At 49.6% G+C, this 27257-nt stretch overlaps 1 protein-coding gene and 1 long non-coding RNA gene across 3 annotated transcripts; one reads left to right on the top strand and one right to left on the bottom strand.

Moving 5' to 3' along the window:
- The first annotated feature begins 312 nt into the window (after nt 1-312).
- Nucleotides 313-3947, top strand: LOC111092787. The gene is made up of 2 exons (XR_005355020.1): nt 313-394; nt 3499-3947. It is a non-coding gene; the product is annotated as an uncharacterized LOC111092787 (long non-coding RNA).
- A 3703-nt stretch (nt 3948-7650) lies between these two features.
- IRX6 (iroquois homeobox 6) lies at nt 7651-13122 on the bottom strand. Of its 2 annotated transcripts, none has more exons than XM_038529632.1 (6): nt 12976-13122; nt 11792-12046; nt 10979-11088; nt 10470-10777; nt 8996-9601; nt 7651-8072 (listed from the first exon to the last, which is right to left on the bottom strand). In XM_038529632.1, the coding sequence occupies exons 1-6, from the start codon at nt 13018-13020 to the stop codon at nt 8068-8070; spliced, it is 1329 nt and encodes a 442-aa protein (XP_038385560.1). In that variant the 5' UTR covers nt 13021-13122; the 3' UTR covers nt 7651-8067. The 2 variants fall into 2 exon arrangements, with proteins under 2 accessions (XP_038385560.1, XP_038385558.1); XM_038529630.1 differs by having other exon boundaries at nt 7651-8075.
- Nucleotides 13123-27257: the final 14135 nt, after the last annotated feature.

Consider the following 27257-nt stretch of genomic DNA (forward strand, 5'->3'; position numbering starts at 1 on the left):
TAGTACCAAGTGCCTATTAAAGCAGTCTTGCTGTTCAGAATGATTTTCTGAAGCAAATGCAGAGGAAACGTGTTGAGGGTTGAAGTCATTAGCTGTGACCACAGAAGGACTGACCGTGGGCAATGGTGCCATTAATCTTGATAAGGGGAAGTGTGAGCAATTCATAAAATCCACTTGGTGAGGTTTCTCCTTAAATGGACACCCGAGTGAATGACCCCATGTCTTTACTCTAGGTAAGACGTGTCACAAGCGTGAGCTGTGACACGGACGTGGCCTAATGAGGGAGGCAAATGGTGCTACTGGGGGTGGGGACACAAGCAGCCATGCCAGGCTGCATGGGGAGGCAGGGGCGGCTGGGGTTTAGCAGTAGAAGAGGTTGCAGCCAGCACTTGAGGTAATGCTTCCCAGGAACCCCACACAAGTCTGATGCTTACATGGCAACTACTTAATCCTCATCACTGTCTGTGGGCAGTCACTATCCTCACTCCCATTTTACAATTGGGGGACCCGAGATCCAGGCAGGTTATGCCACTTGCCCACGCTTACAGAGCTAGTAAATGGCAGAGTTGGGATTCGAACCCAGGTCGTCTGGTTGTAGAGGCTGTGCTCTTACCATGTTGCTGATACAGTTTGATCTTAGAGGAGATGTTCTCAGCCTCTCTCTGCCTTCACTTAGGGGACAGCATTGGCTTTGAGGTCACACAGACCTAGATTTGAACACAATTTTACCACTTCCTAGATGTCCGACCTTGAACAAGGGACTTGGCTTACTTTAGACTTAGTTTTCATTTATGGAGGGAAGAGTTGTTATGCAATTATATGGTCAGGCAGGTAACAGGGCTTTGAATATATATGGCATTGTCTTCTTCTTCGCCATCAAGGCTACAGACACTGATTGCCAGGCCAAGACACTGATGGGCGATTATGGGTGGGTGGCAGGATGCCTGCCTCAGCCAGAGCTTCTGTGGCTAAGGGACAGCCCAGGCTGTTGGCCATAGAGTCAGCAGCCTCTTCCCAGTCACTTGCTCCCTAAGTGGCTTCTCCATCTTGGTTTCTGTCTTAGAGTCTGTTATGGACCAAATATTTATTCCCTCCAGAATTCATATAATGACATTCTCAGCCCCAATGGGACTGTATTTGGAAACAGAGCCTGCGAGGAGATATTGGGGTTAAGTGAGATCATAAGGATAGGGCCCCAATCCAATAGGGCTAGTGCCCTTATAAGAAGAGACAGATACATCACACACGGTCTATCTCCACTAGTGAGAAAACAGAGCTATCTGCATGCCAGCAAGAGAGCCCTCACTAGAACTGAATCAATCAGACCTTGATCTTGGACTTTCCAGCCTCCAGAACTGTGGAAAATTAATGTCTGTTATTTAGGGAATCTGGTTTATCGTATTTTGTTATGGCAGCCCATGATGACTAAGATAGAGCCCCAAGTCCTCATGTTGAGTGGGAGAGAAAAGTCTGGAAATGCATTTAAAACTGTACCTTTGCTGAGGATTCCAATTCCAGTAAAGATGGTGATACATTCTTTGCTACTCTTTCTGTTGAGTGTTAGAATTAATTTCCTCTCCTCTTGACTCTGGGCAAGCTTTAGTGACTTGTTTAACCTTCAAAACACAGTGGAAGTAACCTCTGGGACTTCTGAAAATACGTCATAAGAGACCTGGTGACTTCCACCCAGACCTCCTGGAATACTTGCTCCTGGAGCCTAGCTGCCATGATATGAGGCACCTCAAGCAGCCCTTAGAGACGGTAGAAATCTCCGCAGGTGGTAAAGCCCCAGATCCTCTTTGGAAGTGGCTACTTGAGCTCCAGTCGAGCTGCCTCTTCTAATACCACATGGATCCGCAACAAACCATTCTCACTGAACACTGCCCAAGAAGCAGATCCATCAACAAAATCAATGACTGTTGTTGTTTTGGATTTTATTGGCCTGGGATAGCCCAGGTATGGATATGAAAAATTTAAACAAAACAAAAGACCTCTCTGACTTATTTTATAAACCACAAAGTTTGAGAACTATTGCTCTAGACTCACCACCATTATCATTGTTGGCATCATTGTTCTGGGACAGGTTCTCTAAGACTTTAAAAAAGCTAAATTGGAATTTGGAGACAGTCCCAGGCAATGAGGGAAGTCACCAGTCTCTGATGATCTCCTAATAGTCACCCTTTACACTAATACAGATTAGTTTACCAAAGAGTAGAACGTGTACCACCAGCGTATCAGCAACGCTGGTCACAGCATTAACTAATGCTGGATCTCAGAATGACCCAAACTACTACCCACTTTTCAACTGTCTTTCAATCCTCTGATTACACAAAGATAACAGATAATACATATATAGGATAATAGGTTATCTTTCTACTATCTATCTATCAATCATATCTATCTATCTATCTATCTATCTATCTATCTATCTATCTATCATCTATCTATCTATCATCTATCTATCTATCTCTGCCCCTGGTTCCTGGCACAGAGCTCTTAAAACCCACATAATTTCTTTAGTGATAAGAACACTAGGAATACCTTTTGTTCTAATATTTGGCCTTTGACCTCAGTTCCTGATACAGAGTTCCTAAATCCCTTGGAATTTCCTGGGTGGTAGGAGTGTCTTTTATTCTAATGAGGTGATTCCTGGTGGGCTCCTGGATGAGGACTGGTCATAATTAGAAGCTTGGGATTTTCAGCCACACCTTCCAATCTCCAGAGACCAGAGACAGGTTAAAAATGGAGTTAATTATCTATCATGCCTATGTGATGAAGCTTCCATAAACATCTCCAAAGTATGGGGTTTGGAGAGCTTCCAGGCAGGTGGACACATCTAGATATAGGCAGGGTGACACACCTTTCCTCCAAGGGGACAGAAGCTCCTTTGCTCTGAACCTCTTACCTCTTCATTACCTCTTCATCTGGCTGTTCATCTGTCTTCTTTGTTACATCCTTTAATAAACTGGTAAACATAAGTGTTTCCATGAGTTCTATGAACTGGTCTAGCAGATCAACTAAACCTGAGAATGGGTTTGTAGGAACCTCTGACCTGTAGTTGTCAGATGTCAGTTGATGTCAGTTGTCAGTTGACCTCAGTTGTCAGATATTGTGGGGAACTCGGGGCCCCACTGCTTGTGACTGGCATCTGAAATGAGAGCAGTCTTGAGGGACTGAGCTCTTAACCTGCAGCACCTGGCACTATCTCTAGGTAGACAGTGTCAGAATTGAGTTAAACAGTAGGACACCCAGCTGGTGTCACAGATTATTGCTTGGTGTGGAGAAGCCTCACACAAAATTGGTGACCAGAAGTGTCAGAAGTGAAGACTGTGAAGGTGGTGAGGGAGTAAAGGAGAAATGCAGGAGGAAACACTGAAATTTTTCCAGCATGGCGCTAGCTTGGCTTTAACACCTCTCCAGCTGTTGGCAGAAATCAGGGAGTTGGTTTGCCACCAACCAAAATTCAAGTAACACTGTTCTAAATCTTTGTTCCTACAGCAACTAAGTGAGAGAACTAAGAGGAATTGTGAAGGAGCCATATGTTTTACGATGACCCCAACTTATCAGGAGAAAGCTGAGTCTCAGAGACTTTTGGTCACTTGCCCAAGGACTCAAGTCATTGTTTCTCATCTCCAACTTAACACTCGGTGAAGAAAATCACACTGATAGTGGAGTCCTCTGCCATATAACTGGAGAATATCTACAGATGCGGAGAAGGGAAGAAGAGACATAGGAGGTAGGAGAAAGAATGTCATGGAGAAGAGCAGGCCTCACTGGTTTAGGAGACATATTTCAGGGGTTATGCGGGGAAAGAAATTGGCTCAAAAAAGGAAGAACTTTCTAATGCCAAGGCTGCAAATAAGTGGCTATGTCAGAAAACGGCAAGAGGCTTACGCCCCTCCATAGGTTCTTTTATTTGCTTAAAATACAGTCTTTCCTTCTTGGTATTGGCTTTTTCCAACTGTGTAGGGATTCTTGATTACATGTTCATGTTTGGGGACAGAATTCTCTTACTCACTAAGGTACAAGTGACTCCTAAAATGCTTCCACCCTGAAATCCTAGTGTCTTCAGACAACTGGCAGAGGCGACTTATTTTCTTAAATGGCCTCTTCCCCCTCCAATCACTACAAGCCTTGAGCTTTGGGATGGTTCTGGGTGGGGAAAGGGGGTGTAGGGGGAACTGAACCGGATGAGGAGATTGAATGTGAATCCAGATTAAATCCGGAGGAAATGTTTACACTTGCTATTGGGATGTGACTTACTCTTGGGCCAGCAGCAGGTACCCTAAGCCCTCATGCTGAGTTTAAGGCTTAGCTACTTAGATGAGAAGCCCATCAAACCACATAGGGTGCTTGTTACAAAGGCAGATCTCCCTGTGTGATTCTTCAACTTTGTGCTGATTCTCCTCCTGGAGATCCATGGCCTACACTTTGCCGAACACTGATCTGGAGTGTCCCAGGGAAATATGGGCAGGGGGAAAGGTGAAGGATGTTCTCAGCCAGGATATGGGAGTGTGCCCAGGAGGCACCAGGGGTCCTTTCCCACCAGACCTTCCTGAGAAGGATGGAGGTCAGCCTGGAGTTCCAGGGGCATGAGATCACAGACTCACAGACATTTGGAGTCGCAAAAACATAGGCTCTCTTTCATAATGGAATAAAGAATCTTGAAATAATAGAATGCGGGGGCCCCTGGCTGGCTCAGACAGGAAAGCATGCAACTCTTGATCTCAGGGTTGTGAGTTCGAGCCCCATACTGGGCGTGGAGCCTACTTTAAAAAAAATAAAGTAATAAAAATATAATAGAATGCATTAGCAGCAGAACTTAGCCATTAAGAATAAGTAGTATTCAGAGTTTGACTTTACTTCATTAGCTAAATAACTAATGTCGAGTTACTTCATTTCTCTGAGCTTCTTTCCTCATTCATGGGATGGGCATACTAGGAAGTACAATATAATGCGTGCTAGCACTGTTGTGACATATAAATGAGTCAGAGCGTGTAAAGGACATGGCATTGAGTCTGACAAATGGTAAGGGCTCCAGATGCTCTTATTATCATTAGCAAGGTCATAGGATCTTAGAGCCAGAAGTGATCATTGAGATTATGGAGTGAGTCCGGTGGCCATGTAGTGACTCCCAGTGGAGAGGGATCAGTAAAGGAAGAACATTCCCTTGGTCCAGCCTCTCCTCTCAACCTAGCCTCCTAGTGCGGTGCTCCCCAGCCGAGGGACGGGGCACTGTCACCATCAAGGAAGTTTGAAGGTCCAGCTCCTAGAGACTGTCCAACCTGGGAATGTCATCTTCCTTTGTTTCCCGATTCCCCTTCGCAGAGCTCACATGCCAGCTGCCTGTGGGCACCAGCGGGCTCAGCTGGGGAGAGGGGGGTTGTGTCCTCCCTCCCCCTGCTCTGGTGTTTAATCAAAACAGTATTCAAAATATGATTCTGGGAGATTATATTGGGAGATTTGCAGGAGGCTGTCAGTGGGGGCAGAGATGGTGGGAACAGATTGCCGGGGGCCCAAGGCTCGGATAATCGCAGGCTCAGATGTACCTTTCTCAGGCCTTCACCCTTACTCCTGGGTGCTCACCACCAGTGCTGGCACAGACACTGCACCAGGATAGAGAGCTAGAGGGATGCCTGTATATTACAGCTGGGGGACCTGATAGGGGAAGGGGGGCTTGTCCACAGCTACAGCAAAGCAGTCATGGCACTGAGACACTCCAGCTCTTTCCTGGGATTCCAGCCACTCTTTTCTACCCTTTCTATACCATATCCAGCCAAGATCTAGGGCTAGTTCTGGGACAACCCTGGGCTGCAGGCTCCTGCTCTGGGTTGGGAGAGGTGAGGAGCAGCTAGGTCTCATAGACAGGGGCTGGGGAGACAACTTCCTGAGATCCTGGGTGGGAGGGGAGGCAGATCCAGGTGAGCCTCCTCTCCAGGGATTCACTGTTCTATAAAAGGCTGGACCGCAGGAGGCAGAGTGTAGGTCAGAACTCTGGTCTCCCCCAGGGGCAGCTTGCGCTCTCTGGATCAGCCACGTGACCTGGGGCTTGGGTGCATCATTGCTCTCTGGTTTTCAGGGTGGACTCCAGGTGCAGACTCAGTGTGGTGCTAAGGGTCCCTCTCCCTTCCACCAAATGGGTAGCTGGAGCCCCCCTCCTAGCCTGAGGCCCACTGAAGGTGCCTCTGTGGACTCTGCCGCCTCTGGAGGGGTCTACCTGGTCCCCCAGGAGGGGGTGGGGTCGAGAGCGCCTAGAAAGAAACCTCCAGCTAATGCTCTTTATTACAAGCGTTAATCCTGCAAAGCCGACTGGAAATAATGTTTATCTTTTCGCAGTTTAATTTCCCGGACCCTAAGCCTCGGGTCAGTGTGGGCGACTGGAGGTCCCCGGGGAGCTGGGGGTAGGAGCAGCTGTTGCCTAGAAGAAAACCTAAAGCAGGGAAGGCATCACCCAGGGGAAGCGAGGGAAAGGAGCTCTGGACCCCGAGTGGAGAGCTGGGGTCCCTCTCCTCTGTGGATCCTTTGTGACCCTGAATCAGTCTTCTGCCCTTCAGGTTGGCCTCAGTTTCCTCATCAGAGGAAGAGGTTTCTATTTTGTAATTCGTGATCTCTAAAGCCCCTTCTGACCCCGTCATTCTATAAAAAAGAAGACTGGGTGGAGACGGGAGGTGGCCGGCCCCTCGTTCCCCGGCAGTCTTTCCAACTACTCTTTCTCTGCAGCCTCCAAGGGGTCTTACAATCTCCCACGAGGAGGTGAGAACAGGGCCCTTGCTGCCCCCAACATCAGTGCCAGCCGTCACCCGGTCTGGGCAGCCCGAGCTGGAGCCCAGCGGTGGAGACGCAGGTCCCCAGGGATCCGGTCTGTGGGTGCACATCCTGGCTGTTCTTCGGCCTTGCCACCCGCATCAGCTCTCCACAGCTCCCCTCTAGAGCCCCAGCTTGGGTTCACCTCCCTCTCTCCCCACAAGCAGCGGCCAGGTTGCTCTCTGGCTCAAGCCGAGGCCAGCAGCCCGGGGGCGCGAACTCAGGCCAGGCGCAGGCTGCTCTCCATCCCCTCTCCCCCAGCCCTGCTCCAGACGCTGCTCGTTGCGGGGGCGCCAAGTCCCCTTCCCCGCCCTTCAGCTCCCATTGGTTGGCCTGTACCGGAAGTGATTGCTGACACTGGATTAAATGGAAAGAATGCCCCCACTTGCCTCTTAGGGACCCAGCAAGCTGCCACGCTTTGCCATTTTGTCCAAGGGGAAGTGCGCGGGGATCCCGGCTGGATGCCAAGGGATGGTCAAGATGATCCCCATCGCCCCTCTCCCAGTAAACTAAAACCCAAGTAGTAGCTCGGAAACAAATGCAGCGTCCAAAAACCTCCGCTGCTCCTCCACCTCCAGCCTCACCGTTTGCGCCCCTCTCCTCCACTGCACAGAATCCGCCAGGCGGCACCGGCTCCAGGAGTTGCATTATGCGCGGAGACCTTGGCCGAAACCTGGCCAGTTGGGCTCCCTGCTGTGAAAGGGCCTGAGGTTTTGCAGCTTACACCGCCCTGTCCCCGGAATCCCTGTTTGCATCCCAGCTTCCCCTCCACCCCAGCCTCTCCGAGCGCCCCGGGCACAGACACACCACACAGGTGGGGTTCGGTTTGATTATTTTTGAGGACACAAGGAATGGGGACGAAGGTGGTCCTGAGGGGCTGGGTCAGCGTTGAAGTTACACAGTGAAAGGGGGCGGGGTGGGGGTGAGCAGGGGAAGGAGATGCTGCAGACCCTGTATCAAGAGGAGGGAGGGAGACTTGGTGTACCCAGTGGGTGCACTGGGCAGACTCGCCCAGCCTTCCCCATGGCCTTCCCCAAGGTGCCCCGCCGCCACCTCCTCCAGAGGGTCTGAGGAGCCCACGTCCGCCTGCCACTCCCAGCTCTGCGTGCAAGAAGAGCCTGTATAAGGGTATCTGTGTGTTTGTCTCTTAGATGAAGTGAGAGTCCCCAGTTCCTGGCAAGGTCTCCCAGCTTCAGAGCATGGAGGTGAGTTCGAAAAGTAGGGCTTATTTCCAAGATTCTTCTGCAAATCGCAGCCATTGCGCTAACCTGCTGAGAGAGGAAAGGTTGATTAAAACCCGAAGGGCCACTTGGTGGCGATTTCTAGGAAATCGGAGGTTGAGGGCGGCTTATCCAAAGGCAATCCAAGGTCTAGAAGCGATTTGCTTGCCAGAAGCAACTTTCGGACCCCGTTATGTGTAAATTCAAATAACAGTGTAACCCAATTTTCTCAGCCAGTAGCTAATCCTGAGAGAAATTACTACAAAGAGTAGAATCTGACAGTAATTGCTGGAGGCTGCCTGATGCTTGGGGGACGTCCCTTTGTGGGACAATTCCCTTCCACCAGGCACAGCTGATTGGCAGTCACAGCCTGCTGGGGGTGAAGTCTGTGGGGTGAGTGCTCTCCAGGGACAGCACCAAGCCTGGGCGACATTCCCCAGGGGTTTTAGTGGGCCGCAGGCAGGGCTGCCAGCTGGACTTGAGCACTGGCCTTAAACCAATTGAATGTATCTGGCCCGTCCCCTCAGATTCCTTGGAAAGCCCTGGTTCCTACCCAGCCCTAGCAAACTCTTGGTACAAGCATGCGGGGGCCAGCTGGCCTCCTCCGAAAGGCAGGCAGGCGACAAGGGTGTCTGTGCCAGAAGATCATAGGTGGTGCCCACCTGGCCCATTTGGTAGAACACAGGGCACCAGTGCAGAGAGCTGGTTGTCCATCTTTTCCATGACTTTCTGAGTGATCCTAGATAAGTTACTGCCTCACCCTGAGCTTATGACTATCATTTGGTTTTGAAAGGAGGGGAGACTAGGACTTTTGTTTCTAAGCTGCCGTTTGGTGGGATGCTGTGGGACAATCCCGCTCCGGGTCTGAACGGGGCATGCCCGAGAGGCTGAGACGCCGTGCGCTGGCTGGGTGGCACAGTGAACAGGTGTCTTGGGGACAGACACCGCCGGCGCCGCCTGGGACCCACTACCTTCTGCTCCAGACGGGTACTGGCAGTGCACTGCAGGCTCCCTCCGCCGCGGGCACGGCGCACAGTTCATCGGCAGCCCCGGCGGGGCAAACGGGCGGTTTCCAAAGGCTTTGGCTACGCGGGAAGACGCTTCCAACCCGGAGTCTCTGGGGACCGCGGGTCGGCCGCCCGCACCCGGGGGCTGTCCTGGAATCAGACGGCAATCAGGACTTCGTGGCCTGGGAGGGGCCGGGGTCGCACCTTCGACCGCGCCGGGGGCCGCGGTGTGCGCCAGAGACCAGATGCGCGGTTTCTCGCTGCAGGGGTAGTGCATGGTCATCGTGGGGCCCCCCGGCTCGGCCCGCAGGAAGTCAGCTTCTCCGGACCCGGGGGGCTCACGGAAAGAAAAGGTGCGCGCCGCCAGGCCGCACTCCCCGCGCTGCAGCCGGGCCTCCCGAGCGGCCGCGCACGGCGCCCGCAGCGACTGCGAGTCTTTGTGGAGCTCGGCCAGCCTGTCCGCAGCTGTGGCCACTGCCTCCTCTTCGTCGGCCTCCTCCTCCTCTTCTTCCTCCAGGTCTTCCAGGTCACTCAGCCGGAGCCCTGGAGCCTCCTGGCTTGCAGTAACATCTGCAGGAAATGAGGAAATCAGGAGCGGGTGAGAAAAGCCCCAGGCCCCAAGGGAAATCCGCCGGAGTGCCTATCCCTGAGAAGCTTTTAGCAAGATGGCTCAGCACTTAGGGCATTCTTGGAGTTATTCGCCAGGCTGGCCGAAACCTTCTCTTCCAGTTGTCCCAGGGCCCCCGCAGGCTGCCCCAGGGACAGAATTTAGGTCCCAGCCCTGCCCCCACTCCTTAGAAGTCTCCTCCTTTCTGGTGGAAAGAAACCACCACCTTTTCATCGCCCAAGACCTGGATCTCACTTTCTCCACTGCAAAGCAAACCGACACCCAAGGGGGCATTTCCCAAACCCCCCACCCCACTTTGACATCCATAGGTAGCGGGTGTGTATTATTTAATTCAGCAAATATTTACTGAGTGCCATCGATGTGCCAGACATCATTAGGCATTTAGGCATTAAGAATTTAGAGAATTCAGCAGCGAGATAGACACTTTCCTGTGGAGCTGCTGTTTAAGAGGTAGACAGATCCCAAGTACCTTCTCATAGTGGTAAGTATGGCAAACGAAATACAACAGGCGGGAGCTAAGTTAGCTTGGGTGGCCAGAAAAGACTTTTTCCAGCCCACACCTTAGAAGTCAAGATGTCAGTTATGTAGGGAATTACAGGCAGAGGGAACTGTGCAGGCCAAGGCCCAGATGACTGCCCATTTGGGGAGGGAAGAAGGAGGGGGAGAGAGGAGGGGAGAGGGTGGGGTACAAGTGCAAGGGTAAGTAAGGGAGTGCCACTTTAGTTAGCTGTTCCACAAGGCAGCTGCAAAAGTGCAACCCAATAGATGGCTGGAAAATCCCCAAGGTGGGGTGATGAGCATTTCTGATACCTTTGGTGTCACCATTCAGACAGCCCAGGGGCTCCTCTGCTCCACTCTCAGCCTTCCTCTCCTCTCCACCTTTGTTCTTGGGCGCCCAAGTCATCTTGTTCTCCTTCTTGAGGCGCCGGCGCGCGTTGGCGAACCAGGTGGACACCTGGGTGAGGGTCATCTTGGTGATGATGGCCAGCATGATCTTCTCGCCCTTGGTGGGGTAGGGGTTCTTGCGGTGCTCATTCAGCCAGGCCTTGAGGGTGCTGGTGGTCTCCCGGGTGGCATTTTTCCGGCGGCCAGTGCCACTCAACTCCACTGCTCCATACCTGGGGGGAGAACCTGGCTCACAGTTCTGGGTCTGAGAACCTGGGGCTGCAGGCAGGAGATGGTCTGAGGCCTGGAAATGAGGTTCAGCGCTCCTCCCTCCTCATGCCCTTCCCCCTTCCCAGGCTCTTCCCAGATGGTTCCTAAGGCAGGGGAGGGGAGAGGACTTGGAATGCCAGCTACCAGTGCACCCTGTGCCTTACCGATCATACTGGTACTGCCCCAGAGTCGGCTCGTAGGGATAATAGGCTCCTGGTTGCGCCAGGCCAGGTGTAAAGTTCCCAGCAGCCTCTTTAAACTCATACTGTGGATTCTGGTGGGGGTGGGGTGGGAAGAGAGAATTCAAGACTGCATTTGGGGAAGATGCTGGGAGGTATCACAGCTAAGGGTGTGAACCCTGGAATAAAAGTCTCCTTCAGATCCCAGTACCACCACTCCCACTGGCTATGTGATTTTGGGCACAGTTGTTTAACTGCTCTATGGCTCGGTTTCCCTTTGGTAGCTGGGAATAACAGTAGTACCTATAGGGTACTGAAGAAGACCAGCTGGCAGACTTATTGGTGTAAACAGTAATTAAGTATTAGCTCTTACCAGTGCCCTTACTACCTGTGACTCCTCCCAAACCCCATCCCCACCTGCTGGGGAACTTCACTGCCTTACTCTCCTTGCAGAGCTATTCCCTGACCCTTTGGATCTCTGTGACTTTGGACAAGGGATTTGAACCCCTCTGCATCTCAATGTCCTCAGCTGTAAACGGAGACTTGCCTACCTCACAGAATTAATAGAAGCCCAAATGTTTTCTAATCAGAATGGAGATCTGCAAAGTGTAAAATGCCATAGGATGTGCTCCCCCTTCCCCACTATACACAGTCCTACCCATTTCCTTTCCTGAGAGTTTTTCTTCCTTCCTAGGTCTTCCCTGGAGATGTCAGAGTAGATGTCACCGCTGCTGCGTTCTTGCCCCCAGGCCAGATGGGTTCTGGCTCCCACACCCAGGCCCCCTCCGGTGTACTCACCAGCGCCCCGTACAGCGCGGGGGGCTCTGGGCTGTAGGGCAGGTAGCCTGGGTAGCTCTGGGCAGCTGCCGCGGCGTAGGGGGCTCCATAGATGCCCAAGGCGGCGCCCAGCTCGGGCCGCGCACTGCCCAGCAGCCGGCTCTCGTAGGATGCACAGCAGAGAGCCGCCGCCGGGGTGGAGCCTGGGGCCACATCTGGGACGGAGCGCGGGGCGGATTCGCAGCAAGTGGCGCTGGAACTTGCCGACACCAGAAACTGTGGGGGGCGAGAGAGGTGCGCGGCCGATCACTCCCTTATTCCACATTAACTAAATGCCACCGTGTGCGGAGCATTCGGCCGGGGTGGGAATTATCTGAAGACGCAATTTATCCAAACTGCCCTTACAGACACTCCTAAAACGCTGCTAAGGCTCCAGAGTCCCAGGGGTGCAGGCGACGGGAACGTTCTGAGAAGCGAATTACAGGAGCCCAACTCCCCGTTTTGCCGCCGACCCCTCCTCCCGCCCTCCCATCACAGGATCCTACAAAGGCAGAACTAGAAGTTAGCCACAGAGACCACCATCACGTCTCACTCCTGCTCCCATTTTATAGATGGGGAATGAGGACCAGGGAGACTTGTCCCAGATCACAAGGCGGGCTCAGAGGTCAAACTGGAACCAGACCCCACAGTCTGGGCAGAAACTGGAGATCGTGGTGGGTGCCCCCAGAATTTCCCCCAGGAAACCTTTGTCACTGCACAACCAGACCACCCACCCTAATCTGGAAAAAAAAAAAAATCGAAGGTACCGGAAGCAGAGAGCTTGGACCCACTCAAAGAAGGGAGAGAGGATAAGAGCGGAAGTCCACATGCAAACAACTGGAAAACGGTGAGGCGGACTCTCGGGGTCACCTCGGATATTTGTACAATAAGGCGGCCTGTTTGGAAGATCTTGAGATCCCACCCATCTCGCCGAGCGCTCGGTCGGTGCCCAAGTTTCGGGTCTCAGGATTTTCCAGCTTGCCCTGGGGGAGTGGAATGTTCTCGGCAGCGGTTTGGGGGTGTCGGAGGGGTCTGTGGTCCATCGTACCTGCTCGGTCTGGCTTCCCCAGAGACTCGTGCGAAAGGAGGGCGCTGAGCCGCGGGCGCGTGCCCTGGGCACCCCCGCCCGGGCGGCTCTTCCCCCACCCCCCGGAGGCACTTCTTACCTGGGAAGCGCTGCCGTACGGGTGTCCAAAGTGCGGGAAGGACATGGTGGCTGTCCCTGGACCGCCTCCTCCTCCTCCTGCGAGTTCCCGCCTCAGCCCCGCGGTTCTGCGCCCCCGGCCGAGCGCCGCCTCGGTTCCTCACGCCGCTGCGGGTGCCCCGCGCGGGGTCCTCCGCCCGCTTGGCGCGGCTGGAGGCAGAGCCGGGGGCAGTCCCGCTGCCGAGCCCTGCGCTCCAGAAGGCGCCCCTCCGGCCCGCGTGGTCCGGAAGACAGAAGGGCCCATGGATGGGCAAGGAAAGGGAGAGGACGCGGGTTCCCAAAGTCGCGCGGTGGCGAGGCAAGGTGCGGCGCGGCGCGGGGCTGTGCGGCTCCCGAGGTGTCCCAGCCCAAGGTGGCCAGAGGCTCGATGTGACGTCACGGTAATCCCGGGCCGCCAGGCGGGCCCCCGGGCCCCGGGGCCCCGGGCCACCAGGCGTGCCAAGCGCAGCCAGCCCGTGCGCGCGCGCGCACTCTCACCCACACTCAGACTTGTTCCGGGAGGTTTATGCAGCTGGCGAGGAACGTCAAAGACCCCGACCCTCTCTGCTGGGCGCCGGATCCTACCCCTTTTCGCCTTAAGCTCACGCGCGCGCGCGCACATACAACCTCTCCAAATTACCCGGGAGAAGTAGGAGAAACGCCTTCCTCTGCGCCGCGCAGGCCCCGGGCGCAGCTCGTTTACCTCCTCCCCTGCGGCCCGGAGGAGGAGAGAAGCGAGCAGGGCCGCGGGGGGGGGGGGGGGGGAGAATACAAAAGGAGAGATGGGAGGAAAAAGAGGAGAAAAGTGGGGGAGAAAGGCAAGAGGGAGAAGGAGGAGGGGAGAGGAGCGAGATGAGGAGTCGGAGCGAACGGGCGCGGGGGAGGGGAGGGAGCCGGGGTGGGCGCAGGCTGGGCGGAGGCTGAACACTGGCAGGTGGAGGAGCGCGGCGGCTCGAGGGACAAGCCTGCGGCCCGGCTCCCCCGCCCCTCCGCCGCCGGAAAGTTTGTTCCCGCCACAGGCCCCGCGCTCGTTGGGGCCGCGGCTGGCCAGCGTCGGAGGGTCCCCTGGCCCGCCCGTCTTTGTCCCCCGGAATCTGGCCCTCCGCCCCCGCGTCCCCAGGACTCTGGCTAGATCCAGGCTGCCCGCGCCCCGGCCTCGGCCAGGGTCTCGACCCCGGGGCGTCTCCGCCGCCTTCGGGCGCTGGGACGGGCCGGGTAGCGCCCCCTCGAGGCCAAGGTTCAGCTCCCCTCGGAACCCGCCGGGCAGCGCGCTCGGTCTGGCCCGGCCCTCGGCAGGCGGCGGGGGACGCCCCTCGGCATGTCCTCCCGAGGCGAGGCGTGGCTGCCCCCCGCGCCCCGGCCGCCGCGTCCACGCGGGAGCGGGGGAGCCACGGCGAGGCGCCGGCACGAGCTGCAGCCGCCGCGCTCCGCTGGGGGTGGCGCTGGCGAGCCGCGGTTCAGCGCGCCGGGACGGCGGCGCGTGCCCCGCGCTCCGCCGCGACGCCGCCGGGCTGGGCCCGGCCATCTGACCGCCCCCCTCGGTCCCCGGGGTCCGCCCAGGGGCGCTGGCGCGCGGGGGGCTCGCGTGTGCCGGGAGGGGGCTAGTGTGCGCGCGGCACAGTCCGCGCACCCGAAGGCTCAGTCCCCAGGCCCGAGCCTGCCCATCGAGGGCCGCCGGGCCGCGACGTGGGGCCGGAGGGGGGCGTCCAGTCTAGCAGGGGGAGGTCTGCGGGGGATGCTGTCGGTATCCGCGTGGAACGACGGCCAGAAACCTCCGAAGGTCTGGCCTCTCACGCACAGGGTCAGGGCCCTGTACAGTTCACAAAACGCACTCCCAGGCCCTCGCTGCACCTTCCCGGAGGAACCCTTGGCCCAAGGGCCCAGTCGCCTTTTCTAGTGTGAACGCAGAGCGCGGGGCCCAGAAGTCAGGCCCGGATCTCCGCCCTGCGTTCTTGCGAGGCGAGGAGGAAGCCCAGCAACGAGGCACGGTCTAGGGCCCTGGCCCCATCCCTGGCCGCCGAGTTTCCCCCTGGAACCTCGCAGAGGGAACCGTAGGCCCGGAGCCGGCTGCCCCTTGGAAGGGAGCACAGTGGTTCCTCCCCCGCACCCCCCCGCACCCCCCCACCCCCAGTACACACTGTGCAGAAGGAGCCAGGCCCTACAGACGCCGCAAACCGCACACGATTATTGATACGAGGACAGCCTTCATTCTAAATACTGAGGGACCCAGGGAGGCTTCCTGGCTGCTGCTGCTGAGTATCGTTACCTTGGAGAAACCTTGCGTTCAACCGGGGGAAACTCCCAGTTAGAAAAAGAATTACAGTTATCGCTGGATTGATTTAGTGATAAAAAAAGTCCCCGTAATAGATAGATCCCTTGATTTTTCGAAATGCACTTTGGAGCTCTCCACACATTTGCAGCTTGGGTATATCTAAGCTTTCTTTCTTTCTTTTTTTTTTTTTTTTTAAAGTAAGAATTGGAGAGAATTCATTGAATTAGTCCCTTGGGGAAGATTACTGCTAATTAATTAATTGCAAACATTTCCAGAGGGAAAGTATGTCAATTGTAAAGTAATAAAATTAGGTAGTTGAAATACTTACTCAGCAACTTTGATTGCCCATTCGTTCCCAAGCAGATTTTTTTTTTTTTTTTTTTTTATGACAGAAAAATGGGATAGTGGTGAAGAAAAAGCATTAGTTCTGTCCCCTGGCGATCTGGTTGCAAAGGAGAAGCTACCATATAGAATGTATTGATTTTTCGCTGATTTATAAGACCTCTGCGGTATCAATGCTGTGTGCAGGCCCTCCAGGCCTACCTCTTGTCTTTGCTCTCTAGGATTAGAGAAAAGGCAACAAGATTTTTCAAGAGGAAAAAAAAGAGAGAGAGAGGAAATGCAGCGGTGAAGGAAATTGGAATGTAGGGCTATGAAGGTTCCTGGGTGTTTTTCTTCTTATGTGGAAAAGAAAAACAAACAAAAGAGCAGGTTTTATGTGAAGGCACCTTTCTGTTGTCTTCAAAGTTACTTTATAGTAACTGAGTGTCTTAGGGAGGAAGGCTGCCACTTGCAGGCGTGGGAGACTTTGGTTTCTTATTTCTTTCTCAGGGAGTTGCTAGACCCACAGCAAACCTACCTGGTGCCCCTGGGGTTTGATTGTGACCCCTTGGAGCATTAAGTGGGGTTCCCTAAAAGCAATTCTTATGAAGTGTGTCCTCTTCCCATTATTTTCAGAGCCTCATAACAAAACAGAGCCAGTGGGTTAAACCGGTATGAACCTTTGTCTGGCAGAGACCTCAGGTAAAAAAGAAGTCTTTCTTGGAAAAGGTTGATTCAGGGAAGCAGCCACGGAATCCGTTCTCATCCTCGTGACTGTGGATAGGCACTCATTTGGCAGCTGAAGGCTCTGGCTTTTCATTGCTTTGTTTAGCACTGATTAATTTAGTTTTGGGAAAAATGCCCAATTGTGTGTGTGTGTCCACATAGAATTTTACTGAAGCAAGTAGACAAACTTATGAAATGCAGATCTTTCCAGTTATGTTTGAGAGTCATTCCGCGCAAAGTGTTTTATACAAATGGTACAGATCCTTTTGTTGTATTATGCAACATGCCCTGAAATTTCCTCTAGCTGCTCATTAAAACAAATATGAATAAAGTAAATAGTCAAAGGCCTATTTGGATTATGGAGAGTACTCATCCATGTTGTTTATTTGAAGTTCATGTTGCCTTGCTTTAAATTCATTGATGGTCTTAAGCAGGCAGGGTAAAGGATGTACCTTTGAGCAAGAAACAGACTCTTAATTGTAAAGAACAAACTGGTGGGTACCAGGGGAGAGGTGGGGGGGGCGGACGGGGGAATAGGTGATGGGGATGAAGGAGTGCACTTGTCATCACGAGCACAAGGTGATATACGCAAGTGTTGAATCTCTATATTGTACACCTAAAACTAATATTGTATGTAACACTCTATGTTAACTAACTGGAATTCAAATAAAAACTTAAAAAAAAGGGGGGGGGGATAGGGATACATCTTTGACAATAAACTTGAATCCAGCACACACACAGGAATCATATTGTATTATTCCAGGTTAAATATCCATCATTTCCTGATGTTTTATAAAGACAGCAGATTTTACAGGGAGTGTATGTGTGTGTGTGTGTGTGGGGGGGGAGGTGAATAACAACCCAGAAATGCCCCAAATCAAGTTCAAATGCCTCAAATCACAGAGAGAATGTGTGAATCTATGGGCATAGCAACATAGATGACAATGTGCTAAATTCTATTTTTTAAGTATGGATTTTTTTTTTTAGTGGCTGTTTTTGAACTGAGAAGAATAAAATTTCCTCAAATCTATGCATGAATGGACAAGTGCATCTGGACAGATGCATCTATAATTTATACTGATCAGTCACCGCAGGTCTCCCTGAGTAAAGCCGAAATGAACACTAATTGTTCTGACGGAAGTGGTGTGCATGGCATCTGATGTGAAAGGCAGCGAATCCCTGCCTTGCCTGAGTACATATTGTCAACAGCAACCTTAGCATCAGAAGCAAAAAATAAAAAGGCAATCATTCCCAGGTGAGGGTATTGATGTCATTTGTCAGGAAGGTGGCAAATAGAAAGAATGGATTTCTGAATAAAGTAAAACAATAAGACCTAATATAGAGGTCTTGATGTGTCAGCAAACCAGGTACAAACCTGAGCTTAGAATTAGAAATCATAGCTTGTCGATAATAAAATTCCTTTGCATTCCTAGTGTGCTTGGAGAGCTATCTTAAACACCTCCACTTTATCTGTTCTAAGGCTTAGGACAAGGAAGTTGGAGAGGTGAGAAGTCCAAGATCATATAACCCAGTAGATGACAGAGGAGGGACTGGACCCTGGACTCCCTGACTTTGGGTCTTTCCACAAGGCCCTGTTTGAAACACAAGTTAAGCCGGGCACAGCAAGGAGATGGGGTGAACTCCAACTGGACTCTGATAATTTACATGTAGTGCCTTGCGATGACACAGGGTAATTTAGGAGAGAAAATGTCTAAAGAGGTGCCACTGGAAGCACACAAATTCCAGATCTCTACGACATGCTTTTCTATTAGCCTGTATTATGAGAGCACTTACATAATAATTTGGGGGTTTTAGCAATTTGATGTGGATCATCCATTAAAATATAAAACAGCAAGCAGAACCAGCTGTGGCTGATAAGTATCCCAAAAACTAAAAATACCAACAAGAACCAGAAAAAAAAATGTAAAAAATCCAGCTAAGTTTAAGGCTCTATATCTCTGCTGATTAAAAAAAAAAAAATCAATGGAATTTAGTAGTTAGTGACTATTGTGAGGACGAGATTTTTTTTTAAGCTTTGTTTTTGCGTCAGTGGACAGGGGGTTTAGTGCATTAAGTTCTTGCTTGCAAAGCAGTTTTTGTATACAGAAAAGTCTTGATTATTTTTATCCTACAGAGGGTAACATCTTTCTAATGATAAGCTTAAGGCATCTCGTGTTTTCACGGAATCAAAATGAAACGTAAACAACAGATGTATGGATTTGAAAACCAGGGAACAGCTTTTGAAGACAAAGTCTACGGGAAAGAAATGCGTATAAGAAAAAAAGGACAGTATGCAAGGATCCACTGGGATAAGATGCCATGTCCTATTCCCCTTTGTGACAGGACCTAGGGGTGGTCTTGAGTGGACAGTTAGGGAATAGTCTCATGGCCTGGGCAAATGGGAAAGGCAGCTAGCTGCCAAGATCCTGGCCCTGAGGACCGCCAGGAACTGTGGAGTTTTGCATCTAGCTCTCTGACTCCAACATGGTCAACTGGCAGTTTAAAAGGACGATACTTTGCTACTCTTTCCCCTAAAGTATTGCATTGCTGTCGACTTTGAGGCTTCAATTAAAATATGTGCAGCTTCAAGCTATATATACACATTTGTCCTCTTAGGGACATTCCTCAGTTTTCTCTTTCACTGTGGTTTCACCTACTTTTCAAGCCAAGCATTAGAACTGGCTGGGAGCCTTCTTTTTTGTGCCACCTGGGGCCCACTACTTTAGGGAAGCTGGGACCATTTGTGATGTCACGTGCTGGCCACGATAATTTACGGCAAATCTTCACAAATCAATAAAAATATGGGAAGTATATCATTTTTAAAGGGAAAAAAAGAAGAGAGAGAAACACATGAGACATGCCCATTAAGGGCATAGCCATTCTAATACCTGCGTGTCTGCTTGGGTCTGCAATTAAAAACATTCCGATAATAAATCTCCTTGCAGTCTCTTTGAATGCTTTTAACTTTCTTGAAGGTTCAAATTGGTATCCCAAAAATGTGCCAGGACTTTCACAAGGTATTTTATAGACTCATAAATAAATACGGCAATTAATCTATGCTATATTTCTTTCATATTTGATGACAATTTATTATGGCATTCACCGATTCGGTGCACAAAAACTCTAATGCACTTAAAATCGGATTTCAAACCAAACATTTTATGGGAAAATATAGTATTGATCATCCATTTAAAGATATCATGAAGATGATTCATAACCTGCCGTAAAAAAAGATCTCATGAGGGTCTTACAAATGAGTGGGGTGGTGGAATGGTTATTCATAAAGCCAGAGCTATTGGATCTGTTCCTCTTGTTTTCTTCATCCATCCTTGAGTCTTCCAGCGCTGATTACTTTTGCATGTTGCTGTTTTAGAAGAAAAATCTCTTTCCATGACATTTTTCATAGTGACAAAAGTTGTGGAATTTCGCAGTGAATATTCTCTATTGCAATGTTCTGTTGAAATTCGGTCTGCAGGAAGGGTTTTCACAGGCAGCTGAGATGATTCTGTTATTTTGGGGTCGAAGCTATTTGTATGGTCTCCCCATTACATGGGTTGTTATTGACAGACTGTGGTGGTTTCTAAGCAATCTTGCCCCCCCCCCCCAGTTAGTCCACAGTCCTTACATACTATAAATAGTCGAATATCTTCTGCACACACACAGAGTACGAGGTGCCAGTGAAGACAGAAGAAAATCCAAGAGTGCTGGTGCTTCTTTTCAAATCACACTTCCTATTCTATCTAGGAAGAACAACCCATGTCATTCATTCAACAGACACATATTGAGTGGCTACTAAATGCTGAGCTTGGTTCTAGGAGAAAAAGTTTGGGTACTGAGCAAAAATCTTTCCTGCCCTCATGCAGGCTACATTCTAAGGAGGTAAATATTCTCAAGACATCCCAAAATCAGGTATCATAGATAAACATGGATTTAGTGGTCAGCAAGGCAATGAAAATCTCTGACCCCGTGTGGTTTACAGTGTAGCTATACCTGAGATTAGATATTATTTGTTTCATTTTACAGAAGCTGGAGCCTAAGAGAGCTTATCTGGTCTGGTGTCAGAGGCCTGGTACTAAAAATCTGGCATTTGGGCTCAGGTTGCTGGCTGCAAAGTCGTGGGTGAACAACATATCTCACAGTAGGAGCTTAATTATCACTATGCAATTTCAAGAAATAACCACCTCACCTAACATGTAGTTGATCCGAGCTCTTTTGGTTCTTGTCTCCTCTTACCCTTAGATGTCTACACAATACCACGTATCTGCATAGAAATGAAAAAAAAAAAATCAGGGCAGCCAGGTAGATGTTTTGGTCTCTTGGACACTAACACCTAGAATTCTCAGCTGGTACTTTTCACATTTGCCTTTGACTGATGACTAGGGCCATATATAACATCTGAACGACTGGGAAAATAACATCCCATAAATATTGGTTGATGGAGCTGGGATGGAATACAGCTGGGCTGGAGCTTTAGGACATAAGTGACTCAGTTGCTTCAAACCTACCCACATTACTGACTAACGTATTATACATTCATAACTTGCTCTCTTTCATTTTCCCAGCCATACTGGGGGTTGAGTAGGTACATTTCCGTACCCTCTTTCCACAGATGAGCAACTGGGTTTCAGAGAGATTAAGCCATTGGCTCAGGTAATGTAGCTGATTAGCATTTGAGACAACCTGGGTACCACTGGGTCTTTGGATTTCTGTGTAGTCCACTTACGGGCTCCAGCACCTTCTGCAAGAAAGCATAAAGTCTGTCCTTGGAGTTCCATACAGGCTGTGGGAGGTGTAGCCCTGCAGGTCTTCCCATCTCTGGGATGGGGACACCTTCCTTGCTCTTTCATTTTGGTTTTGTGATTGGATTTCCTCTGGCACTTTTAAAGCTATGCACAAGCTTCTGCTTTCTGGTGGTTCGGGTTTGCTCTAGCCACGAGCTCAGAAGGAAAGGTTTGCAATGTTCACAGCAATCACACAGGCACGATGCTGAGTATGACACACCCAATCAACAATAATAAATCCATCAACAGGACCTTGGTGTGTGTCTCCTCGTCTGCATTTCTGAAACTGTCCCAAAGCTGACTCGTAAGATCTTTCAGAGGGGTGCCTTGGTTTGCTCCAGGCACACACTGGTCTGAGTCTGTGGAGATGAGGGCATCAGACACAGTGTCTATCTTGTATTGGAGGGAAAATGGACTTGACAGAGGCAGCATGAGATACACGAGCAGGATTATACTGTCAGTGTAGACCGGAGAATGTAAACCACTTCCTGTACCACTCTCCAGCTCAAGGGCAAGGGCAGAGCAGAGGGGAAACCTGCAACTATAATTATGAGATATAAATTTATACATATATAAAGGGGAAGGCTGAGAGTGGATGTGAACCACTAAAACTCCTTTTACATTACAAACACCACAGGGATATGGAAAAGCAGCACGGGGATTAAGGACATCTTTTTGCTTTGGGACTAATTTATTACTCTAGATTACACAGTTAACAGGGAAAGGCAAAATTGATATTTGACTGTTTCTCTGTAAAAAGTTAAATGTAAGTAATGGGAGGGTCCTGCCCCTGGCTTTAAACACCTGATGATGGAGAATAAGATGGCCAAGAACTGAAGAGAGCAAGACACTGGTTTGAGAGACAATGCTGGAACCTAGCCTGGATCTGCCGCTGATTGCCTAGGAGGCGCTGAACAAGTCTTTCTGCTTCCGGGAGCCTAAATTTACTCATCTGAAAAATGGAGAGCTTGAGCTCAGTGATCTATAAAGGACTCTTGGGCTTACATCTTTATGGGAATCAGGTCATTCTTCCTTTTCAAGGACTTTAAAATCTCCTTGCTACCTTAAAAGACTCTCTGGAGAGATCTTTTTTTTTTTTAAATCATGGATGGTACATCAAAATATCTTGGGCACATGTCCAGTTACACATGTCCAGCCTCACCCCCTGAGATTCTGACCAAGCCGATAGTGGGGCCTGGACATTTGAATTCAAGAAAAAATATAAAATAAAAATAGAACATGCACCTGGGAAAAAGCCAAACTACCTGTGGGTGAAATGATTGATTGTCTAACTGATGCCCACTCACTGTTTCTTCCTGGCTAAGCACATTCTGATGTGGTCTGGGGTGGCCATCTAGAGTCATGGCCACTCGTTCCTGGCTTCCTAGCATCTTTTGCCGGGGGAGAGGAGGGTGCCATGTAAACCAGTTCTGGCTAATAAGGTTTAGAGGAAATCTGCATGGAGGATTCTGGTAAAACATTTATTTTCCTGATAAAAGAGGTCAGAGGCAGTGGTGCCCTCCACTCCATCTTTTGGGTCAGGGAATATGGACGTGATGATTGAAGCAGCAATATTCATTCATTCCTCGGTTGAACACATGTTTATTGAGCATTTACTCTGTATCAGGTAGGATTCTAAGGTGCCGAGATACAGCTGTAAACCAAACAATATCCCCATCCTCATGGAACTGACATTCTTGTCCAGAAGATGGACAATGTTCAAGGGACGTAGGTAAAATACAGAAATGTTCAATGAAGATATAAGTATGTAAGTAAGTAAATAAATAAAATAAATAAAGTAAGGAAGAGGAGTTTCCATGAGCATGAAGCCAAGATAATTCCTCAAAAGTAGCCCTGGTATCAGGGAGCCAATAAACCACTAGCTCTGGACTTCTAGTTATGTCAGACAAGTAAACTGGTTTTGTTTAGGTCCCTGTTAATTGAGTTTTCTATTACTTACAGCTGAATGAATTCCTAAGACAGTGTCGTGGGGGTACAAGAGACACATAAGTCATCTGATTATTTCATTCCCACTCTCCAGAGGCGTGGACTCCTAAGAGTTTCTTGGCTGCCTTCCAGAAATGTTCTATGTTAATACAAGCCATATAAGCATAAGCTATATATAAAGTTTCTCTCCCTCTCTCTCTCTCTCATACGCACACACATAATTAATGATAATATAGCATGGTGGTTGAGAGCCTGGGTGTTAGCAGCCTATGTAGCATAACATGATATATAGGCTGCCTGCAGAGTGGCTCCACCCCTCACCAGCATGTCATCCTGAACAAGTTCTTAGTCTCTGTGTTCCAATTTTCCCCATCAGTAAAATGGGGATAAGAAACCTACCACACAAGCTTCTTCTGATGCTCTAATAAATTTTTATGGAAACCCTGGCACATTGTAACCGCCCAGAACTGTTAGGTATGTCACAGACAATGAGCATCTCTGTGTTCGCTTAACAATCCACTGCACATCTTTCCAATCGGCACACAGATATTCCTCCTTTTGTGACACCTGGGTACTATTTCTCAGTGTGGACGTGCTCAGTACTTTTTTCTCCGAATATCCAGAGGATGTTTTGATGAGCATCCTTGATGGAGGACCGTGTTCTAAAAAGATCTGTGCATGCACAGAGCTGGCTAACAGCAAAAGGAGCATCTGCTGAGATTGGCCTTCTTTTCTTCTGTTTCCCACTTACACAGCTCACTGTCTCCTGCTCACTCACCTGCCCCCTCCCCCAACTGTACACTTTCTGTTTCAGTTCTGTGTAGGGCCACGCACACTCACAGGGGCAGCATTTGTGATACATTCTGCCTCAACATTTGAGAACTTGATCTTTGTAGACTTTTCTCCCAGGAGGCTGCATCTCTTTAGGAAGGATTTCGAAAAAAAAATAAATAAAAAGAAACAAACTCCAAAGTCTGCTTTACACAGGGGCACACGAGAGCTAATTTGGCGGCATTAGTCCAGTGAAGGAGGAGGTATTTAAATAACAAGTAGTCCAAGGAGGGGGGCACAGACATGAAATAAATCAGATAATAATAATACAACATGTTAAGTGCAATGAGGGAGAATAAGCGTAATGGGCAATGGGGGTAACTAATCGTAGCCAATTGTGCCTTATAGCTGTGTGCAGAAGATCAGGAAATAATCTGGTTCTGACAGACAAGCTGGGGTTTTAATGAAGGAAGGAGGAGGTGTTCCAGATTAAGAGAGGCAGTGGCATATGCGGAGCCATGGAGGGAGCTGTTAGGGGATCATTATAGTAGGATGGACGGGAAGGGATGAATGGAATGAGGCTAGAGAAGGTGGTCAGGGGCAGATTGAGAAGGAGGCTGGGTCCCACTGAGTCTATGATTGGTGACTCTGGGTTCTAGCGGTATCATGCATAATGATGCCAATGAGATGTAGAATCCCCTAGAATGCTAACTCTTGCCCAGGCATGTACTCTCAGAGTCTCTGCCTTACGCACCCAGCTGTACCACTCCATGGGGACTCCAAAGGAAAGTAGGTGAAGTTGCTGAGTTTTGGGGAGAAATACAGAAAAGTAGGTCAGAAAAAAAAAGAAAAAAAAAGAAAAGTAGGTCATGGGTGATGAAAAGGCTGAAGATGATGTGTCTCCGTCTTGAGAGTGGATGGTTTCACACGTTATTAGTCAAAATTCTTTCAGTTGCTGCAACAGATGGCCCCTGTTAGGTGGGATAAAAAGGTAAAAAGATGGTAGAATGTAAGGGTGGGTTAGACATCCAAACTCGGGGAGCCATATTTATAGATTAAAAGCAAGAGAACTTGGGGGGATTTCTCCCCAGGGGGCTGCCATTAAGGAGTCTCGGCCTCCAACAACTATGTCCCTTTTAATAAGTGTCGTATTCTTACATGAGAGAAAGGGAGAGTGAGAATCTAATTGGTCCAGTCCACTTCTGGTCCAGTATCTTGGTGGCTGGACCAATCAGCTCTGGGTTGGGGAGATACTTATTGTGAGCCAAGTGGTACCGCTCCCCTCTTCAATCCAAAATGGTGGATCAAAGAGTAAATCAGGACAACCCCACAAAAGAACCAAAGTTGTCCTCCATTCAGTTCTTGGAACGGGGCAGTTAGAGCCACCCCTGCTGGATCCAGGCCCTAAGAAACTTGGACTTCATAATTTACGAAGGCAACAGGGAGCCAACAAATCCATTCAGCGTACATGAAATATTTCAAGTGAGGCACAAGGGACTTGGAGCAGGTCTTAGAGAAGATGGATTTACATCTGGCAATAAAATCCCAACTCCGGTAACCTTTGCACTTAGGTCTGGATTTTGTCTGGATCTTAAAGCTTTTATAAGTGTTTAAGAGCATGAACTCTGCAGGGGTTGGAATTTCTCTTGCCTTTTCTCTCTCCAGGGATTGGGGCTGCCAAGATGAGGTTGGGGTAGGGTGGGGGGGGTGGGGATCCTACCTTTCATTCTCCTAAGCTTGGAACTCTTTCCCTGGAGGGTGTTTCATCTCTGCCCATGGATGGACTTGGCTCCATGACCTCTTGAGTGATGTACTTAAACTTGCTGAGCTCCAGCATCCTCACCTGTGAAATGGAGGGGTTCCAAACCATCTCAGAAGACTGGCATGAATGCGAAATGCAGAACGCACTTCAGCGTATTTTGTAAAGTAACAAATGAGTGAACGTGACTGTTTCGTAATGCTACTGGATGGAGTTTGGTTTGGGAGGTAGAAAACAATTGTTGTGGGTCCCAGCTCTAGCTTGGGAAAGTAACCTAGTGTCTGAGACCTAGTTTCCTCATCTATAAAATGGGGATACTTAGTGCCTATCTTATGGTGTTGGGGGGTAAATGACAATGCATGCAAGTGGTCTTGTATGAGCACAGGGTCAGGGCACAGCCCATGATAATCACCCCTTCCTCCCACAGAAGTGTTCAAGAAGCCAAAATAACATTCTTGGTGGATACAGGTCTCTTCAGGGACTAAGAGGTCTTCAGAGTCCCTATCTGTGGTAGATGTTTCTAGTGCTCACCTATATACACTTCTTTCTTTCCTAAGCATGCTGGCTAGAAAGAATACTCCCAAGCCTCCTTGCAGTCAGACAGGGCCATGTTACTAGGTCACGCTACAGAACTATGAGTGATGTGAGTCATTTGTGGGCTGAGGCAGTGAGAAGTCTCTGTGCAAGATGCTCATGTTCCTCTCCTCTTGCCTCTGTGAATGTGCAGTACTCATGCTGGTATGGTAAAGCCACTGGATGTCGGAGTCACTCCATGGAGGATGGCTGGTCTTGGGGTTCTCAGCTCTGTAGCAAACCTTGCAAATGTTAAGCCATTGAGGGTGCCTGGGTGGTTCAGTTGGTGAAGTGTCTGCCTTTAGCTCAGGTCATGATCTCAGGGTCCTGGGATTGAGCTCCACATCAGGCTCCCTGCTCAGTAAGGGGTCTTCTTCTCTCTTTGCCCTTACCCCCTCACTTATGCTCACTAGCTTGCTCTCTTGCAAAAATATATAAATAAATTCTTTTTTAAAAAAGTTAAGCTATTGAGACTTGGGAGGTGTTTGTCACTGAAGCACATTCTATCCCAACTAGCATACTATTCAATTGCTTACTATCTATGTGATCTTGGGCAAGTGACTTCTCTGAGTCTTAATTTATCTATAAAATAGGATGGATATTAGCATTAACTTAGAAGGTTGTTCAATGAGAGGACTCAAGTAAAATGATTAGTTCAGGCTTTGGCACATAGAATATGTTCAATGAACAGTGACAGTAGTGATGATGATAATGTCATGGCATGATGGTGAGGGTGGTGACGATGGTGATTTGCAAGCTGGTTGTGGTAGCTGGATTCAAACCTCCTAGTTAAGTAGATAAACCCACATAACCTCTAACTCTGGGCAGTGGGTAAGAACCTTCTCTGGCACATGCCAGTATGTGGTTAATTGTATTATGAAATACCAATTTAGTGTATCTGTGGTTGCCTATACAACTTCCTGGTCTATATATAAAAGGATAAATGCAATAAAATTATGCCTTCCTTGGAAAGCTATTAAGTAGAGAGTAGAGCCAGAAAAGCACACTTATATTCTTAGCACTGTTAGTCACTTTTCTCATCTGACAAGAATGTGAAGTAAAGTGTCGTGCTGGAGGGATGAATGGGATGAATGGGAACAGGTGTGTACCCTCAG

The sequence above is a fragment of the Canis lupus genome, chromosome 2 (genome assembly GCF_011100685.1).
Source record: "Canis lupus familiaris isolate Mischka breed German Shepherd chromosome 2, alternate assembly UU_Cfam_GSD_1.0, whole genome shotgun sequence".
NCBI classification, from domain to species: Eukaryota; Metazoa; Chordata; class Mammalia; order Carnivora; family Canidae; genus Canis; species Canis lupus.